This window comes from Arvicola amphibius, chromosome 6, assembly GCF_903992535.2.
Source record: "Arvicola amphibius chromosome 6, mArvAmp1.2, whole genome shotgun sequence".
Taxonomy (NCBI): Eukaryota; Metazoa; Chordata; class Mammalia; order Rodentia; family Cricetidae; genus Arvicola; species Arvicola amphibius.
In genome coordinates this window covers 92,905,693-92,926,819 of record NC_052052.2, presented here as the reverse complement: position 1 = coordinate 92,926,819, position 21,127 = coordinate 92,905,693, and the positions used below count along the sequence as shown (strand labels likewise).

Sequence of the window (21,127 nt, the reverse complement as noted above, 5' to 3'; positions counted from 1 at the left end):
ACTGGATGCCTCAATAATACAAAAGAACTTTGGGTGACTCTCCAGGTAGCCAGATATCTCTGTCAATTCTAGAGTTTTAGAAGTTGCTTGCAATGCACTTTCTGTTTACTTAGGTAATATTTTATCCTTCTGGAGTCTGATGGAGTTGAAGAATTTATAGTTATAGTTTTCCTTAGTTATGATAAGATATAAAGTAGATATAAATATTGTAACTGTAATTCTTACTTGATACCTGTTTCATTATATATAATTTTACTATGTTAAAGTTAAAACATTCCTTTTTATTTAAACAGAATAGGAGCGGTGATGTGGGATTCCACTCTGTATGCTGTAAATATCATTGGTTAATAAAGGAACTGTTTTGGGCCTATAGCAGGGCTATACGGGAATAGAGCTAGGTGGAGAAAACTAAACTGAATGCTGGGAGAAAGGAGGGCAGAGTCAGGAAGAAGCCATGGAGTTGCCACTGGAGACAGATGCACTGAAACTTTTCTTGTAGGCCATGACCTCGTGGTGATACACAGATTAATGGAAATTGGTTAAATTAAGATGTAAGAGTTAGAAAATAAGAAGCTAGAGCTAATGGGCCAAGCAGTGTTTTAAATAATATAGTTTCTGTGTGATTATTTCAGAGCTATTGAACAACCAGGAACCAACAAGTGGTCTTCCTTCAACATATGTGTTTGCCTCTTCTTTTCCCTGGACAATACTTGAAATTTGTTCTGATTATATATAGTTTTATATTAGGCTTATAACTCTCCTATTTTGACAAAAGGGGAGGTGCTGTGTGAACTCCTTCAGCCAATAGTCTTTAAGATACCAGCCCACTTTGGGCATGGTCTCATATACTATAAGTACAGGTGAAAAGCATGTACATCTCTCTTGGCTCCTGGATTTGATTCCAGCACACATAGAAGACTGTGGGTTGCTACCCTTACTATGAGTTTATGCCCAAATAAATAAACCTTTGTTATACTCTATTCCTGGCTATTGTGAAACTCTTTTTGTACACCAACAAATCTACTTAATATAATGTAAATACTTTAAGTGTTAAAAAACTCAAAGCATTTTCAGTAAGGTCAAGAACAAGACCAGGGTTCCTACTTTCTCCATTCTATTTAATCAGCACTGGAAGTCTATCTAAAGCAATAAGACCAGAGAAGCAAATAAAAGGCATATAAGAACTGGAGAGATGACTTAGCGGTTAAAAGCTCTTGTTGCTCAATTATGAGGACCAGAGTTCAGATCATAGCACCCACATTAGTTGGTTCACAAACCCTTGTAATTCCAGCTTTAAGGAACATGATACCATCTTCTGACTTCTGTAGGTACCCACCTTCATGTGTGTACAAACATTCACACAGACATATACACATAATAATAATAATAATAATAATAATAATAATAATAATAAATTTTAAAAGGGATAAAATTAGAAAATAAAGTCAAAATATCCTTATTTGCAGATGATATAATTCTATATCTAAGAAATAGTAAAGATTTCAGCAGAAAAAAAATATAAATGAATAGCTTTCTATATTCCAATGACAAAAATACTGAGAAGAAATAAGAGAATTCCAGTCACAGTAGTCTCAAAACAAACAACAATGGAAAAGAAAAGAAAGGAAAGGAAGGAAGGAAGAGAAGCCCAAACTTAGAATAAGGCTAGCCTAGATACTGAAAGACTTCTACAATGAAAACTTAAAGCACGGGAGAGGGAAACTGAGGAAGACAGTAGAAGACAGAACTACTCTTGTGCTCATGGGTTGGAAGAATCAATACAACAACAATGGCTGTCCGAATGAAAACAAAGTCATAAGTTCCAGCACTGTTCTTTTCAGTTGTAGAAAAACAAACCTATCTTAACATTCATATGGAAGCACAAAAGACCATGGGTAGTCAAAGCAATCCTCAGCAAAAAGAATACAACTGGAGGTATCACCACGACTGGTTTCAATTCATTTTACAGAGGCACAGTAACGCAAACAGCATGATTTGTGTATCAACAGAATAGGATAGAAAACTGAGATCTGACAACTAAAGCTGCCTGACTTTTTTGAAGGCACTCACTAAAAATACACATTGTGGCGAAGGACAACATCTTCAACAAAAGATTCTGGGAACACTGGGTATTGACATGTGGAAGAATGAAACTAGACAAACCCCTTTATTGTCTCTCATCCTGCACAAAAATCAACTCCAAATGAATCAAGCAAAAGACCTATCAGTCTGAAATTGCTAGAGGAAACAGTGTGTACCTCAAGATACAGCCACAGGTGAGGTTTTTCTGAGCAGAAAGAACTTCATTCTCTGAAGAAATATGATCAATAATTAACAAATGGGATCACATAAAACTACAAGTTTCTAAAGAGCAAAGAAAACTGTAAATTAATTGAGTGAAGAGGCAGCCTTCAGAGTGGAAGAAAATCTTTGCTGGCTGTACATCCAGCAGACTTTAGGATCTATAATTTACAAAACAAAACAAAAACCTCCAGGAAACTAGATATCAAGGTAGCAACCCAATTTTAAAAACTGGTCTATGGAATAGAACAGAAAGCTCTCAAAATAGCAAAAGCCACAAATAGCTAATAGACATTGAAGAAATCTTCAACATTCTTAGCCATTAAGGGCAATGCAAATTAAAACTATTTTTGAGATCCCACCTCACTCTAGTCAGAATGGCTGTCACCAAGTAAGCAAAAGATAACAAAAGCTGCTGAGGGTAAGGGGCAAGAAGAAGACTTACATACTGATGGTGGGACTGTAAATTAGTACAGCCTCTTTGTAAGGCAGTGTGAAGGTTTCTCACAAAGCACATGACCGAGCTGTACCACTCCTGGGCACATCCTTGTTCATCTGTATTCATTGCTGCTCTACAAACAACAGCTAGGAAACGGAATGACTGTAAATATCTGTCAACTGATGAATGAGACTGAAAATATGCTACAGCTACACAATGGAATTTTAGTCAGCTGCAAAAATGAAATTTACAGGAAAGTGGATGAAACTGGAAAATATACTAAGTGAAGTCACTCAGGCCCTGGAAGATAAATAACATAAATCTCATATGTGGATCTTGGCTTGGCTTTGAATGTTTTTATTTGTGCCTTCAAGTTGTAGTGTTTGTAGTGGCTAGGAAGCTAGAGAGGGCACATGGTAGGAAGAGGGGAAGAGGACTTCAGTTGGGGAGAGAATGCAGAGCACTCGTGACAGAAATGTAGTGCAAGTTCAGCAACATGGCAGCCCAAAAGTGAGCTGGATGAGGTTGACACCAATGGACAAAGCTGGATGGGAGAAAAGACTATGAGGCCGCAACCCTACCCAAGGCCATAGGCAACCCAGGAAAGCTGGGAGTGGGAGAGGTGATCCTCCTCAGGCAAAAGTATACCAATTGGCTGTCCAATGTCAAATCGCCAGCCCTGAAATATATACATACAAGTAACATTATATGGATCAAGCATGTTATATTACACACACACACACACACACACACACACACATATATATAGTCATGAATTTGAAGTAGAGTAGAAAGGAGTATATGTGAGGGTTTGAAGGATGGAAAAGATGGGGGAAATGTGATTATATTATAATCTCAAAAAAACATATTTGGGTAGGGCATTCTGGAGGTTAAAGGCTTGAGCAGAGGCATGGGGAGTCATGAAGGAATGTTGGGAAGTGGCTTAACCAAACAAAAGGATGTGTGAAGAAGTGAAGAAACCCCCCCATGTGTATGTGTGTGTGCACATGCACGCTTAAAGAAGGAATTTGGATGAAGGTACCCTGTATCAGTGGACAATTAAGTGACAACCCCAATGCCTGCTGTGGGACACTGTCCTCTGATCTACTGGCCAGTCAGGCTCCAGAGGCCTCCAGGACAACACAGGCTACAACCACTGCTGTGACTTGCCCTTTTAACTAGATGTTAGGACTCACTCCTGGAAACACAAAACATTTTGGTTCCGTGTGTAGAGAGTTGAAGCTGGAACAGACTTGGGAACTTCCTCCCTGCTTGTTAGCTTTTATATGCAGACCACTGTGGGTGCAAAATCATCAGTGGACATGCCAAGCAGTTGACCCTGCAGGTATAATACTGACATGCCAGGCAAGATGTGACCAAGCTGTCATCAAAGAAGGACGGCTCTGGGGTCATCAGTTGTTTCTGACTGAATCTGAAGCCTGTTCCACAGGAAAGAATCTACTCCAGGTACCATAATCCTGATCAAAAGCCACAACTTGTGCCTGAAGAGATAGCTCAGTCATTAACGGTACTGGCTGCTTTTCCAGAGGACCAAGGTTTGATTCCCAAAACCTACAAAGATGCTCACAAAATCTCTATAATTCCAATTTCAGTGGATTCAATACCCTCTTCTGTATAGGCACCAGATGCCACAAGCAGGGAGCAGACATACCCACAGGAAAACACCCATACACACAAAATATCACTATTATTATCAGATAATTTCTGAGGTCTTAGCCCTAGAAGTGGCTAAACTACTCTCCTATTACAACTACTTTTTTGATAAACAGACATGTTGGCAAATTGCCTTCTAACAAAGCCCTGGTGGCCTAACGAATAAGGATTTCTAGATATTTATTTTTATATCCAAGATTAGTGATGCTTTCAACCTTGGTCAGAACTTTCTTCTTTCACTGGAAAGGGTCAAGGCAGAGACCCACAAGTGGTCAACGTGAGAAGACTAAGTAAATGCTCAGCCCTAAATAAGACATCTACAACCCCCCACCCCACCCCTCGCCAAAGCTCAGGGGAAATGCAGAAGATGGAGCTGAAAGAGCATAGGCACCAGAGAATGTGGAGAGATGCTGCGGTCTTCTGCATACAACATGGCCACCATAGTCATGGATAGTAGCTATGGTTATCTAAACAAGACTGTGTTATTTCAAGTCAGTCAGTAATTGCCATGTGGATGCGGAGGGGTTCATGAGGTTTTACCCCTAGCCAAGGAGCTGTTAATAACTGATGGGTGCTAGAGCAAGGAAACCATTGTTTTTGGCTCTATGGCCATAATAGACTGCATATATTCATACAGGCTGCACTAGGCGAACTGAGTGGATTTTATTTTATTTTTATTATTTTTTAAAAGACATGAAAGTAGGGTGGGCATGTGTTAGGGAAAAGTCTGGGGGAGCTGGAGAGAGAGGTTGGGATAGACATCACTAAAACACATTGTGAATATGCATGAAATTAATGAAGAATAAACAAAAGTACTATATTTAAAAAAACATTCAAAAAGAAGTATCTGGCAGAGAATCTAAAGTTCTGTTGCCAGATTGGTAACTGTGAGCAAATTAACCTGTTTCTCCATTGTAACAATCATACCAACTGTACAAAGAAAGTGTGAGGATTACTGCGGTCACACACGAAGAGTTCACGCGAGTTCCTGACAGTATTAGCTCCTGGAGACACATCTCAGACACTGCAGCTGCCCTGATAAGTGGCTGCATCCAAAGCCTGCACACATCACACGGGATCCACCCCCAGGGCAGAGAAAATGAGGGCACACTTACCTGCTGATAATATTTTTTCATATCTAAAATCCTGTCATGAAGCATACTGACAATTTTCCAAGACTCCTCTTTAAGTCGGTCCTCAAACTTCAGTTGAACCAAATCTTTGAGGAACCCAAAATCCACCTGAAGTGATGTAATCATCTACAAAATAAAAAATCTTTCGTCAGTGGAGAGAGTTAGGCCCTGGGTGCCAATATTCCAGCACATTCCTTGATTTGGAGCGTTAGACCAGGTGCCTGGCTTACCTTTGAAGATCATCTCTCAGGTATGGTTTATTGGAGAAGTACAACAACTCTCTCTCGTGGCATCTAGGTTTTCAAAATGCTGTTTAACTTAAAAATTAATATACGCTAGTGGAGTGTATGGTTTGAGTATGGCCTGTTCCTTCCAAAACTTAAGCTGAAATTTAATCTCCATCACGAAACATCGAGAGAATGAAACCTTAGCGTGACTACAGTGTCTCCAGGTGGGAATGCAGGGATGTGATTAGAATTAGATAAACTCTGGGGCAGAAGAGAGGGCTATGTGGGAAGGAGGAACCAGAAGAGGAGGCAAGAGCGGGCCAGCCAGTGCTTGTGAACTCAGAGAAGATTCCCAAAGCTTCCTCCACCAATGCCATCTAAATCCTCGCAACTGAAACTTAGTGTGGGCACACCAAGCTACAGAGGAAGAGACTTATAAAGATAATGCCCCAAAATATGTCATTCTAAAAGAAGACGACAAATTGGCAAGCATGTGGCAAGGCGACGCCTTCAGAAGCTCTTAACAGTGCAAACTGCTGCAGTCTTTCAGCAGGGCAACTTGGCAGTGGCCTTTAAAGTGACTCATGTGTGTACCCTCTGACTCACAAGCTCCCTTTTAAGAATTTACGCCACAGATTTACTGGTGCTTGAATTCATGCAGGATTATTCATCACAGGTAAAGATTAGACACTACCAAAATGTCAGTCAATACAGGGATAGCAATGTGATATGCATCTTGTGACATAGTTGTGAAATAAACGAGATGCTGGATATTGAACCCAGGACCTTGCACAAACTGGACAAGTACTCTGTCTCACTAAGCTTTCTCCCAAGTTGTTGTTTTGGTTTTTCTTTCTTCCTTTTTTTCTTTTGAATTTAATTTTTGAAACAGTGTTTCATGAAGTTGCCCGGGCTGGTCCCAAACAAGTGATCCTCCTGTCTCAGCTTCCTGGTTAGCTGGGATTCCAGGCATGTGCCACTGTATTCAACTATGTGGAATATCTTTATCTGTCGATACGGAATGATTTGCAAATAGATGAAAAATAAAAATAAGGCACCTGAGGCAATTTATAGCAGTATTTTAATTTATGTTGTAGTTTTAATAATTCAATATCTTATATTTATGAAATACTCTATTCTCACTCAATTTCAAAAAATCCAAGGGAATGATAAGATTTAACAAAGCTATACCATTTGAAAGTCATTCAGTATCTTATCGTATTCATTTATTTATAGGTAAAATACTTTCTACTTCTCTTAATGTATCATAAGCAGAGAATATTCACAGACGTCAAAAGCAGAGAAATTTCACTGAACAGACTCACATATGTAAGATATAAACATGACAAGTATAGATCATAACTTAGATCAGTTGTAACGTATAGCTGGGGCTTGAACATTTATTGTTCTTGCAGGGGACTGGCTTCAGTTCTCAGCACCCACTTGGTAGCTCACAACCATAACTGCAGTTCCAGGGGATCTGATCCCTTCTTCTGACCTTTGACAGCACCGGGCACACATGCAGTACACAGGCACACATGCAGTGCACAGGCACACATGCAGTGCACAGGCACACATGCAGTGCACAGGCACACATGCAGGCAAAACACACGTGTACACAAAACTAAGAATAAATCTTTAAAGCTTAAAAAGAATGCAAATGTCATTCTGCTAAGTTCCTCAAAGACCTTAGTATTTTGAGACCATCTCAATCACTTCGGTTTTGTCAGTAAAAGATGTATAAAACTGTAAGTGGAGACTGCTTGTTCTTTTCCCAGCAGCCCAGACCTGAATAATCACACAGAAACTATATTAATTACGACACTGTTTGTCTAATGTCTTAAGCATATTTCTAGCTAGCTCTTACATCTTAAATTAACCCATTTCTCCTAAGCTGTGTATCGCCATGAGGCCGTGGCTTACTGGTAAAGTTCTGACATCTGTCTTTTTTGACAGCTACACAGCATCTCTCTGACTCTACCTACTTTCTCTCTATATCTCTGCTCAGATTTCCTGCCTGACTTTACTCTGATAAGCCATTGGCCAAAACAGCTTCTTTATCAACCAATGGTAATAAAACATATTCACAGCACACAGAGGGGAATCCCACATCATAAAACCACATGTGTAGGGATGTTATTTAATGACAAGTGCTTTTTATAACATTCATGAAACATTGGGTTTGATTTCTAGTATACAACCCCCTCCTAAAACAAAAAAATTACCCCACAAAGACAAATAATACACAAAGTTATCTTAGAACTTACACCCAGATTTACCTGCATTAACTTTTCTGTTGAGTCAGTCAAATCTTTCAATGGCAAAATTTCACTGCAGTCCGTCTGAGTAGCATGGTCTGAAGTGAAAAAACCAATCTTCAAATCATCCGAAATAGTAAGTCTGGAAAGAGAATAGAGATACCAAATTTCCTTAGAAAAAGGTAAGCATACATATTTGGCAGTAAATTTGATTATATTTACAATACTGCAAGAGATTATTCAATAAAGAAACTTCTGGAATATCTGGTCATGGATGAGTTGGCCTTGGCCTGGTTATCAGACCCCCCTACACTGTGGCACCCTCTTCTCTGTGTGCTTTCTCCACTTTTCTGAGATATGATCTACTTAAATCTATTATCTTAATATCTTATCCTGTGCTATTGCTAGGGATGATTGTAATTTATGCATTGTCATATCTAACGAAAGTATGTCAAGATGGAGATTATCCTGGTCTGATCTGAGAACACCTGAGGTTCCAGAGCAATCTGTGGGAGAAATCACAAGAGGAAACTTAGTTTTCCATAATAATATTAGGAGGTTTTCCCTTTCCCTATAACTCTCTCACAAAGGTTGGCTGGAGTGTGCCATGGCTCCAGGCTGTGTGATGTTAGAATGCAGAAGCTAAGATGAATCAGCTGCCTGCCTCTAAGACAGGCAGAAAAGGATTGGCAAAAACAGTGACAGTTTCACCTTAAAACTTTAGTTCTGAAAAATAGGGTTACATTGTCCTTAAGGTTTGTTATTTATATTAACATGTGATTTTATCACTATACTAAAGGAGTTATTATAAATATACATTTAATTTCTACTTTTTAATTTTGACTATGATAACTATTTATAGATAGAATGAACATAAACCAAAGCTTTTTGAGGTTGTCAACACTTTGAAGAAACTCCAACAGGCTATAAAGCCAGAAGACTTGAGCCCTGCTTTAGATGATCACCATTGTGTCCCTGATTGGCAAACTCTACTCCCAAAGCACCTGCAGAGGCCAGGAGCCAGCCTTTGTACATTTCCTCCACGGCTCTATAATGACAAACGTCTCAAAAAGTTAGTAAGAAAACTCTCTTTCTGCATGTACACATCAATTTGATCAAATTTATCACAACCTTTTGTTTCTAAAATGTCAGCTGATGGGGAGGGAGGAAGAGGGAGTGGAGGGGGAAAGAAGAAAGGATGGATACAAGCAAGCAGGCGAGTCAAGAAAATCCCATAGAAACAGAGGCTCTAATGCAAAGAGTAGACATTCCTCTTACTCCTCTGCTGAGAAGTGGGAGCAGAGGAGGCTAGGGGCACAGTGGCCTTCACTTTCTTCTTGCGCAGGGGCAGAGCTGTAGATGTCTCCACTGAAGAGCTAGCTAGTTCTGAAACCTGCCACACCTCTGCTTTTCCTGTATTGTCACATAATAGGTACCTCCTGTAGGCAGTCTCTGCCTGCCACAGTGGAAGCTTCCTGACTGATGCTGTAACCCCGTGACTTCAGGAAAATTAGCTAACTTTTCCTTGCCTTGATTTCTTCTTATATTTTTCTTTAAATGTTATGTGTACAGGTGTTTTGCCTTCATGTATGTCTGTGTACCATGTTCATGCTTAGTTCTAAAAGAGGTCAGAAGAGGTGTCTGATCCCCTGGAACTGAGTTACAGTTGTGTGCCTTTATGTGGGTGCTGGTGATCAAACCCAGTCCTCTGGAAGAGCCGCCAGTTCTCTTAGCCACTGAGCCAGCATCTTTCCAGCATGCCCCCAGTTTCTTCTTATGGATAACAAGAGTGCAGGGTCCATAGGATCATTGATAGACTGAGTGTATTAATCTTAGAATCACTTTGGTGTGGTGCTTGGTGCACAGTGAGCCCTAAGGAATAGTGTTGGCATTGGTGCTAAGGGGAGTTATTATACCTCCACCATCACCACATTTTCTTTCTGGTGTTCTCTTCCTTTCTTTCTTTCTTTGAGAAATGGTCTTTCTATTATGTAGCTCTGGTTGTCCTGGAACTTAATATGTAGATTGGGGTGGCCTCTGTTTCAAAGAGATCCACCTGTCTATGCCCTCAAGCGCTGGGATTAAAAGCATGCACCACCATGCGTGGCTGACTGTCAGGTTTTCAAACATCACAATTTGTTCATCATATTAGAAGAAAACTATGAAAGCACAGCAGTATTCAACTATCAAAAGCTCATTTGAAATTTAAAATTTAATACTCATAATAATGATTTTCAATTAATCCCACTAAGTTCTCAATTGTGCTTCAACACACATCAATATTATGATGACAAACCTTATCTTCAGCAGTAGCTAGTCAGAAATGAAGCAACTGATTTTAATTAAAATTTCTGATTTTTTTTTTTGCCAGAAGAAATTGTGTTTTAGATTTAGTTTAGTTCAGCTTAGGAGCTTGTGTGTTTTTCTCACTGACATGGTGTTCTAGAAATCTCCACAGGCCATCTCATTCCTGCAAATTCTCTTTGGAGATGCCAAGAAGTCATTCTGTAGGTCCCTTCTAAGTTATGTTTTCAGAGAGTAACCTTGAAGAACAAGGTAGCATCATCCCCTTAGCAGGAAGCAATCTTGTTACTTATATAAAATGGTGGCCAGGCTTGAGAGATGCTTGATAGATAAAAATGCTTATGGTCTTGCTGAGGACCCTGGGTTCCCAATACCCATATGGCTACCAAAAAATCATTAGTAACTTCAGCTCCAGGAGCGTTGGCTCTGTCTGCTGACCTCCCTAGGCACCAGGCACACACACAATACACTTACATACATGAAGGCCAAACACTTCTACACACACATGTAGTGAGGCGCTGTGGGCAGGCGTGCTTTTCATCCCACCCGGATCCTACACGGCTAGCTTTACACCCGAAATAATTACACGGAAACTGTATTCTTTTATACACTGCCTGGCCCATTAGTTTCAGCCTCTTACTCACATCTTGACTAACCCATATCTAATAATCTATGTAACACCTCGAGTGGTGTCTTACCGGGAAAGATTCAGCATGTCTGACCTGGTGGCTGGCTTCATGGCATCTGTCTCACTGAGGAGAGGCACGGCAGTCTGCCACAGAGAGCAGAGGCATGGCGATTTATCTCACTTAGGAGAGGCATGGCATCTGACTGAGGCATTTTGTTTGTTTATTAGCCAATGAGAATCCTCCATCACACACATACACAAAAATTAATAAATTAATCTTTACAAAAATAGTGGCTCATAATCCTCGGGAACCTCTCCTTGAGTTTAATTTCCCACATGTGGATACCTATCTGGGTCTTCCATGTCACCCCTGGGAACTTGGGATGTCACTTGTAGGAACTGGGGATGAGATGGGACACTCAATATAAATGGAAATGGGGCTCGGGATGCTGTCTTGATGGAGTCACTTGTTTCTGGCCCTGGTGACTTATGTTGTCATCCAAGGAGCAGGAGCAGTGACAGGAAAACCTATTAGTGACTGAGCAGGGTGTTGTTTTAAACAGCTCCCGACAAGCACTTGAGCCAGAAAGACCAGTGAGTGTGGTGGATTCCACCTGTAATCCCAACACCAGGGACTGAACTACAACAATTGCTCATTCAAGACCAGCCAGTATAGAATATTCTCCTTAAGACCAATTTATGGGAATCAATGAAATAATCATCAACATTCAATATTTAAGGCTCTGCCCCTGTGAAATCTATAACCAACTCTGAAAATAATTAATGAAAAACACTAATAAAGTATCATGACTATGTAAGATTAACGATATTACACTGCGCTGTTTAAATGAACAAGCTAGACAATAAAAATTAAACATATTTTAAAGGCTTTACAAAAATGTAGGAGAAAAGCAACTTTCAGCAATGACAAAATTTCAGGAAACTATTCTTTGTACTTCAAAGATGACAACTATTGATGATGAACTGTTTTTTCTGAGAAAAATATATTTTAGAAATTTACAAGTTCTCACATGATATATGAGACAATTTTAAGACAAAATGAAAAGTCATGACATTTTAAATGTGTGCCTTTAAATTTAGATAACCATGGTGAGTTTTCCTAACATCACCATAAACCTCTAAACCTTTCAATTTAATAATTTAAAATTTTTATTTATCCACCTATTTATTTATACACACATATATACATGCCACCACCCACATGTCAAGGTCAGAGGGTCACTTGGAGGAGTGGGTTTTCTTCTTCTACCATGTGAGTCCTGGGGTTGAACTCAGGTCTTCAGGCCTGGTGGTAAGTGCCTTAACCAGCTAAGCCATTTCTCCAGTCCTAAGTGATTATTCTTGAATCTATCATTTTCATTGTCTCCTGAGGTATCTTGCTAAAATCTATATTGTGTTCCTATCTTTCCACAAAGGACTTTGATATCTTTCCTCATCAAACATAATTAAATTCAGTCTTCTTTTTCTAACCTCCAAAATCTGTGTCTAAACTAATAATCTAAGCATCATGCGTTCATACACAGTATCATGTGCTGAACTAATGATCTGAGTATCATGCGTTCGTTCATACACAGTGTCGTGTGCTGGACTAATGATCTGAGCATCATGTGTTCATACATAGTGTGGTGTGCTGAAGTCTGCCCACTGTTCTACGCCCTAAAATAGTTGGTACTTTCCCTCTTTCCCACCTTAGTTTTCCTTCCCGGACCTCTTAACTTGTCATCATGGAGGAGTCAACAAGGTAGACAATGACCAGGGGAGGACTGAAAAACAAACAAACAAGCAAAAAAAAAAAAAAACTTGGAGCAACCAGAGCAGGCCAGTGGGCCCAGTAGCTAAGGAGGTAGGTCTGGTGAGGAGGCACAAGAAGAGACAGGAGAGAGCCAGGGACGACAACAGAATTGGGAATACTGGATGAAGAAGTAAGTGTATTAAAGATGATGGAGTGAAGTTTCTCAGTCTCTGAAAAGATATTAGTAAGTGTAGAAAATGAAGAGGCTGGGATGTATGATGTGGGATTCCCCTCCGTATGCTGTGAATACCATTGGTTAATAAAGAAACTGCTTTGGGCCTGTACAGGGAACAGAGTTAGGCAGGTAAAACTAAGCTGAATGCCAGAAGGAAGAAGGTGGAGTCAGGAGAGAGAAGCCATGTAGCCCCATCAGAGACAGACACCGGAACTTTAGCCAGTATGGTGATACACAGATTAATAGTAATGGGTTAAATTAATATGTAAGAGTTAGCCAATAAGAAGCTAGAGCTAATAGGCCAAACAGTGATTTAAATAATATAGTTTCTGTGTGATTATTTCAGGGCTGAGTAGCCAGGAACCAACAAGTGGTCTTCCTACAACAAATGTACCCCAAGACAGTGGAACAAAACTAGAAAAATTGGTATAAGGTAACGGTTTTACAAATAAATGCATGTATAAATATATATGTATATAAATTATATGCTTGGGCCTACAAATAGTTACAGGTGGATGTATGTGCATATGTGTGTGTAAACATATGTCATCTAGTTACATATACACTTGTTTCTATTTATACCTGACCAGGGGACCTACCAGTAGCGATGAGCATCCCATGAGTCCAGGTACTACTTGGTAAATATCATCCACCCCTAAAAGGAATCATGTCGCTCAGGAAGGAGAGTAATTTGAGAGAGGTATAAAAGTATAAAATTATGCACAAACAAGTGTAAAATGAACCCATAATATTTTCGTATGAGAAAATGAACAATACTCAATAAACGATCATAAGAGTTATATGAGGGTTATGAGAGAACAAAGAAGAATCTGGATTGAAAAGAGTCCCATTGGCTGTATTGAGGACAATATGAGTATCGAAATAAAAGTAAATACTAAATTATAATGCACTGAATAAATATAGTCCATTGGAGGTATCAAATTACAAGAAACTGAATAGTTAAGGAGATTTGTGTTGATGTGCTGAATAGAAATTGAACAAAATATAGAAAACCCTTAAAAGTATACAAGCATGATGCAAACAGAACCAGTACTCAACAACCTCCACAAGGGTGAGCAATTGAGATGAAAGTTATTCATGATGGCTGAGGCCAGTTCATTTAAGTAAAGGAAATATTAAACCAACAAGACAAAATGCAATGCAGCAAGAAGAAAGGTCCATTTGAGCTAGAGAGCCTTGGAAAGCACTAACTGGACAAGACCAGTATGATTTTTGTTTGTTTGCTTGTTTGTTTGTTTGTTTGTTTGTTTTTCCAGACAGGATGTCTCCTGGAACTCACTCTGTAGACCAGGCTGACCTCGAACTCACAGAGATCTACCTGCCTCTGCCTCCCTAGTGCTGGGATTAAATGCCTGTGCCACCAGACTCAGCTTAAGGTCATTGTTATTAATGGTAGTTAATTGAACAGCTTTATCAACATTGAATCCCTGAAGAGAGAACAGCTCTTCTTTGTGGCATTTCTGCTGTAAAAACACGACCTGAATCTGGTTGTGTCTCATCATAGGAGGCTGGGCTATAGCTGACTACTATACAAAATGTCAACTCTATACTTTGTGCAACTGTCGCATACATAAAAATCTGGGAAAGGCTGAAGAGCTCCTCTAGACTACATGCATTCTGTGTCCTTGTGGAACATTATGAGCTGCTGATCGAATAGGAAAATCTCAAGCCTAATTAACAGATGGACCTGTCACCGCATGGTAGGCTCATACAGTTCCGCAAAGCCATCCAGAAGTGATCATGAATGAGAGCTAAGAAGGAATATTCTCCTGCTGTTAACACTTGAGCAATTGTTTGTCTGCCACTTCTTTCTGGATGAAGCACCTGGAGTAGACATCTAGATTAACTTATGAGCATGGGTGGCCAGGAAGGCAAAAGATTGGTGGCAAGAGCATCTGGGGAGGAGTTACACGGATGAACTTTTAAGAATAGGGACAGACTATTAGCATCCCTATAAGAAACAGTGACGACATTGGGAGTCAGGAAACCTGGCTGTTGTGCGATCCTTAGGCCACTGAACTGAAGGCATAAAATCGGGATCACCCTCCTGCACGAAATGGCTGAAATCTGATTATCAAGGGATGATTGGGTGATTGCTGTACATGGAGTCAAGGAGGACTCTGCGCAATCCCTGAGTTCTCAAAATGCTTCTTAGTATTCCATGGCCATGGGAAAGATCAATTGAAAAACACAGCAGCCAAGACAGCAAAAGATCCTGCTCGGTAAGGAGCTTTGGCCTGACTGAACTTTGTGGTGTTCCTTAGCGAGTGGGCAAGCTTTCCCTGCAGACCAGCACTGCTTACAACCTCTGCCAAGTCTCTTTGCCCTTAGTAGCCTGAAGCTTTCAGTGTCTCCCATGCTGTCCCCAAATAAGTATTTATCCTGGTCTTCAGCATTTGGGGGAATTCTAAAGTGTCCAAACCCTGGGTGTTACATCAATGTAAGAGATAGAACCCATCGTCTGGATGTACCCTTATTTTCTATAGTCTGCACTCTGTACATTTAAGGGACCTCCTGTTATTATTCTTCCAGTCTAGAGCTGTAATCTTTCACCCTCCCCCAATGCTAAGTGGTTTCTTTTCTCTACGTAACTTCATTTTCCCTTAGGCTTGACATTTATGTTCTTTTATTCCTTCCTATTTTAGGCAAAACCCCCCACTTTATTTGAGTAGTAGTTTTATAGAATGTGGATAATTTTCTGTGTGGATAGCTTTTATTATCAATATATTATTTCAGGTTTAGGAACAGCATAGCAAGTTTGGTTATTCCTTCTGTAACTATAACAGAACAATGATAAAATATATAATTTTACAGATAAACCCTCTGGAGTGTTTAAAAACAATACACCTATTTATAGAGTAACTTGCCCCAGAGGCTTTGTTGAGATGTATGCTTTAATCTACACTTTTTCTTCTTCCAGTAATTTTCCAACATCTTGTTTCAAGGCTGCAGAAACTGAGGTTTAACAAAGGCAAATAACTCATCTAAAACTGTAAACCAGGGGTGGGGGGCGGATCTGGGAGTGTAAAGTCCCCGCCCCGGTCTTAACTTCTTGTATGATTGATCTAGAAAGATCTGGCTCATCCAGAATCTAAATAAAAAATGAAGGTTCATTCTTCAGCTTCTCTTTAAATCTGAAGTAGCTCTAATTTTAGATGCTAACAGCACAGCCTAGAGTGGAAGCCCACATCCCAAGACCTTAGCTACGTGGTTCCTACATAGTCCTTATTTATAGTCTGTGCAATTCTCCCAAATAATGGGTTGCTCATTATGCATAAAACATAGTCTTGGGAGATAAAAATTATGTTTAATAAATTAGACACAAAATTAATATGCTAACTTATATGAAACAGACCCATGAATATTTATTAATAGACTGCAGCAACACATCCCACTGAGCCCTAGAATAGTCCTTCCTCACAAATGCTGGTTAACGAATTAGTTAATGACATTAGAGGTGCTAAATTTTCACTGTGGTGAATGGCTCAATGTTATTTAAGGAAAATATTCTTTTATTGTTTTCTGTTTCAAAGATATATTTGATATATATTATATCAAATCAAAAATATATATCCGTATATTATATATATATACATATATATATATAATGTAAAAGTTTATATATGTATTTCCTGGATGATATCACCAAATCTTATAGTTTACTTAACACAGCACTATTTTACAAATTATTTCCAAATTGATTTACCAAACTGGATCTCTCGTCCAACCTTCAGGTCTCACTACTGAACTGCTTAAACAGATGTTTCAACAGTCACTGCTGATATTCTGTATCCCACGGTGAGCTTATCACATCACCCCATCCTGTTGCTCACATTCCCTTTACCAACAAAGTTCATTGCAACCCCATTTTCTCAGCCACTCAAGTCAGAAAGCTTGGAGCTAGGCATGACAGTCCATCAGTCAACTTGACCAATCCCTTTTTAAATGAGTAGTCAGAATCTGATCACACCTCCAGCTCCTCCAAGGACTGCTTCCTGTTCCCCAGTGACCACATGACCACCATTTCCATGAGCATTGTCTGCTTATCTGCTTGTGTGTGAGCATGGGAAGCCGGAAGTCAAGGATGAGCATCTTCCTCTATTGTGTGCCTTATTTTTTGGAATGGGACCACGGCTTCTAGCCGTATCAGCTAGACTAGTGGCTCGCAGTGAGCACCTGGGACCCCATCCCCGAGATGGGCTTACAGATTTGCTTCTCTAGATCCAGCTTTGTACGTGGCTGGAGATACACTCAGGCCCTCACAGCGAGTCCCCAAGACCATCCTCCTTGATGGATATTATACAAGTCCCCTAACGGGTTTCCCCACTTGTGCCCTTGTCCCTGTTATGGTCTATTATCAAAACAGCAGAGCAAGCCAATAGATAGGTAAGTCAGAGAATGTCGGGACTCTACGTCAATATCCTCTTGGCCTCCCACCTCCTTGGAAATAAAAGCTGAAGTCTTTGTGGTGATCTAAGACCCTGGAATCTGGCTATCTCTCTTCTGCCTCACCCCATTCTATGCTACAGCCATGCAGGCCTCCTGTATTCCTATACCCAGACTACCTCCCCCTTCTCTCAGCCAGGGTTTTGGCTCCAGATCTACCTGCCTGGCTCCTCCCTGCAGTTTCTTCTTAATGCCAGCACAGTGAAGTATTTCTGAGAGCCATAGCTAAAATTATAATTCCCCCTTTTCTTCTGCTCGGTGACTTGGGGGTGTGTAACATGCACATACAATTTCCTTTGCTACCCTTTGCTTCTGTCTCTTCTGCCAATGCTACCTGACTCATGTGGTCCCTGACTTAACTAGTTTGCCGTTGATTCCTAACTAGAATGTCTACTTCGCCATGGTTGAGTTGTCTTTGTATGAATGGCTGTCTTCGCAGGCCCTAACCCAGCTATGCTCAGATCCTTGGGTATCGGGGGTGTTCAGCTTCTCCCACTCATTTCAGAACTCCAACCTGGTTCACTGAAGAAAAAAATGCTATGGGCGTTAGTGGTTCCTGCACTCAGTCAATGTGTGTTAGTACAGTACTCAGCTAAGGTCAGTCAGTCCTTGAGTCTGGCTGGAATGTTGTTGGGGACTTATTCCACTGTGGAATGTCAAGAAATCCATAAGAGAAAGGGACTCTTAGGAACAGATTACACATAGTGTCCCACTGCTGTCTACCAAGAACTGCCTGTGATATGTGCTTTTGACACATATCAGGGTCTTTATGTACCTTAATCAGGGTCTGTGTGTACTCTGACTCGGTTTGATCAACTTACCTATTGTTTAATACAGTTGCACTAGGGAGACTGGGCTCAGCAGGACGGCATCACTGAGTCAAGCCCACTATTGGACTGTTCCAGCTATAGGCAACCGCCTCACCCCCACCCACGCCCCAGCAACCTGGAGCTTCCACGGTGTTGGGCTTGCCTAGAACCAATTACCTGGCTCCCCGAGGCCTCCACCTCTGAAACTGCATCTTATAGCAGTTAACCCAGGCTTTGTGCCTACTACTTTGAAAAGGTGTTTTAAGAAAAATGTCCCCCACCCCCAACACACACACAAGAAATGCCAACTGTACATTATCTAAATAACAATAGTAGGGTTGAGGTCAAAGAATCCCAAGAAGGAGGAATGAAAGCCAAGGGCCCTGAAATAACACAAAGGTGTATGGCTGGCTGTCTCTGTGCTTTTGGGAGGTGCTCTAGTTCTAAGAAAATCCATGTCAACGCCCTACTTTTTGATGGCTTCTAGATATGGGGTCAAGAGAGATGAACGGATCATGATGTGGGAGCCTCTGAACTAGAATTGTATCGTTATAAAAAGTCAGGGTGGTGGTGGTAGAGAGTGGGGAAGTTGGGAGACAGCACCCCTGCTGGTCCCAAAGAAAGTGTTTATGGGAAAGAACTACAAGACACCAAATCAGTGCCCAGTACTTGGACTTTCAGCCCAAGAAATCTGTGTTTAAAAGCTGGAGTCTCTGGTATTTTTCTTAAAGCAGCTCTGTGCCATTTCTGTATGGCTCTCTAGACCGTACTTGGGTGAACACATTTAACACGCCCTGTGCTCTCTGACGAGCAGGCACAGTTGGCCACTGTCCTGTTCCCAGCCGAGATAATAGACGCATAAAAAAATAAACCGCCTAAGTCAGGTCGGGGTGAGAAGCTAGGCAGAATTGAAACCCAGTCCTGAGCCTGAGCTTTTAACCTACGGTTTACTTAAAAAAATCAAAAGACATGAGGCTGTGGGCCTGCTCTAGGGTACGTGGGCTCAGCGGGCATGTCACCTGGGGTTGTATTGAAATTGTTCAATAGCCCCCTGGAGGGTCTCGAGAATCTTCCGGCATCCTTGGGTCTTTGACCTGTCCTCCCAATTCTCAGTCTCAGCCTCCGCCATGCCTGCAGGCTGTGCGCCTGCTCTCTGAGTTCTGAAAGGCTCAGTCCCAAAGCCAGCGTCCGTTGCCATGGCGACTCCCAGGGAAACCTGAGAACGGTGGATGGGGATGGGGGCGGAGCGGAGAGCGGGTGGGGGTGGGGGTGGGGTGGCTAAGGTGCAGGGAGGTGCAGGGAGGGCTGCGGAGGTGCCCCTCTGTTCCTCCATGCCACCTGCCCTACCAAACTTACACCCTGGGACAAAGCACCTCTTCCCCGGACGCCCACAACCCAGCCGGCTCCTAAATGTCTCCAAGGAAAGTTGCACCCCGTAAATAACTCTGCTGTGGTCCACACGCCTCCAGACCCTTTCTGCTTCCTTCACTCTCGAGGCTCTGAGCTCAACCTCCTTCCTGGCTGGACAACGCCCCTCCCACGTGCCTGTCGCTCTCTTTTGCTTGGCCTGTTACCAAATGTCACCCTCTGGGAAGATGGAAACTAGTGACCCCATCTATTAGCTATGCTCATGACATAAAGAGGCTTGGCTGTCAGCAATCCCACAAGAGAGCAGGTGGCTTGAAAAAATACTGCCGCCTTCACCTGACCGCATACACTCTGAGTGCTGCTGTGCAAAGATTTCCTTTGCAGAGGTTAAACAGGCCCACATCCTTATTTAATATAAAGGCAGTTTCCGCTTTACCATGCACGGTGGAATTCAACTCACTAGCTACCATTATTAAGAGAAGCTGTTTTTAGTGATGAAACTATCAATCATTCTCAACTGTGTATCACCCAGTGACAACAGCTGACAAGGGACACCTAAGCTCAGGGTGCCATCTCTTTGTTTATAGCTAAGTGTTCTTATTCACTGTATTGTCTACAGAAGATACTGGGTTTTTTTTTTTTTTCCTTCTCTCTCTTCTAATTAGCTTGGTGGTAGGAGTATAAAACAGAAAGAAATTCACTCTAACATCACCATTGTCTTTAAATGTTTAAAACATGTGGTGTGTGTGTGTGTGTGTGTGTGTGTGTGTTGTGTGTGTGCACGCGCCGGCGCCTGCTTACAGTGCCCTGGGAGACCAGAAGAGGGCGATGCATCTCCTGGAACTGGCTGTTCAGACCGCTGTGATTTGCCTTTTGGCTACTGGGGACCAAAGCCCTGACTCTGCAAGTGCTCTTGACAGCTGAGCCGTTTCCCCAGCCCCCCATCACTGTTTTATACTCACACCCAAAAGTAGTGTGTGGTGGCCCAGACTCGTGACCCCAACATTCTGGATACAGGCGGAAGGCAAGAAGATAGAGAGTTCAGGGCCATATCAGACTCCATCTTAGTCCCTATGGCAGAAAACGGGAGGGGACAGAAAGAGGGAGGGAAGAAGGATATAAGTGGTGAACAGAAATTGTAACAATAACAAAATAACCTTTAAAGGTTTGTTTTCCTTGGGGACAGGGCTACTTTTGCTCTACTGATATTGTAATTTTTTTTTTAAATTTTCTAACTTCTAGGGCTGGGCATGTAGCTCCATGGTAGAGTGCTTAGCACACACAAGTTCTTGTGTTCAAGTCCTGACACTACATAAACTGGGCGTGTGGTACATGCCCATAATTCCAGCACTCTAGAGCCAAGAGGTCAGAAGTTCAAGGTCATCTTTTCTATATAGGGGGTTCAAGCTCAATCTTACTAGAGATCCTATGTTTAAAAAAATATATACAACTTGAAAACAATTCAACATTAACTTAGGAAACTTTTATTATATAAAAGTATTTTAATATAGATATCTACAACACATTGTCT

General features: G+C 41.2%; 1 protein-coding gene across 1 annotated transcript in view; it reads right to left on the bottom strand.

The window, feature by feature from the left end:
• The window catches only part of C6H10orf67 (chromosome 6 C10orf67 homolog), a 97,439-nt gene extending 78,082 nt beyond the window's left edge, over positions 1-19,357 (bottom strand). The window contains exons 1-3 of the mRNA XM_042055317.1: positions 19,248-19,357; positions 8,054-8,174; positions 5,530-5,673 (exon numbers count right to left, since the gene is read on the bottom strand). Coding sequence (XP_041911251.1) covers positions 5,530-5,673; positions 8,054-8,174; positions 19,248-19,357 — 375 coding nt within the window. The remainder of the gene's footprint in view (positions 1-5,529; positions 5,674-8,053; positions 8,175-19,247) is intronic.
• Between the last annotated feature and the right edge of the window lie 1,770 nt (positions 19,358-21,127).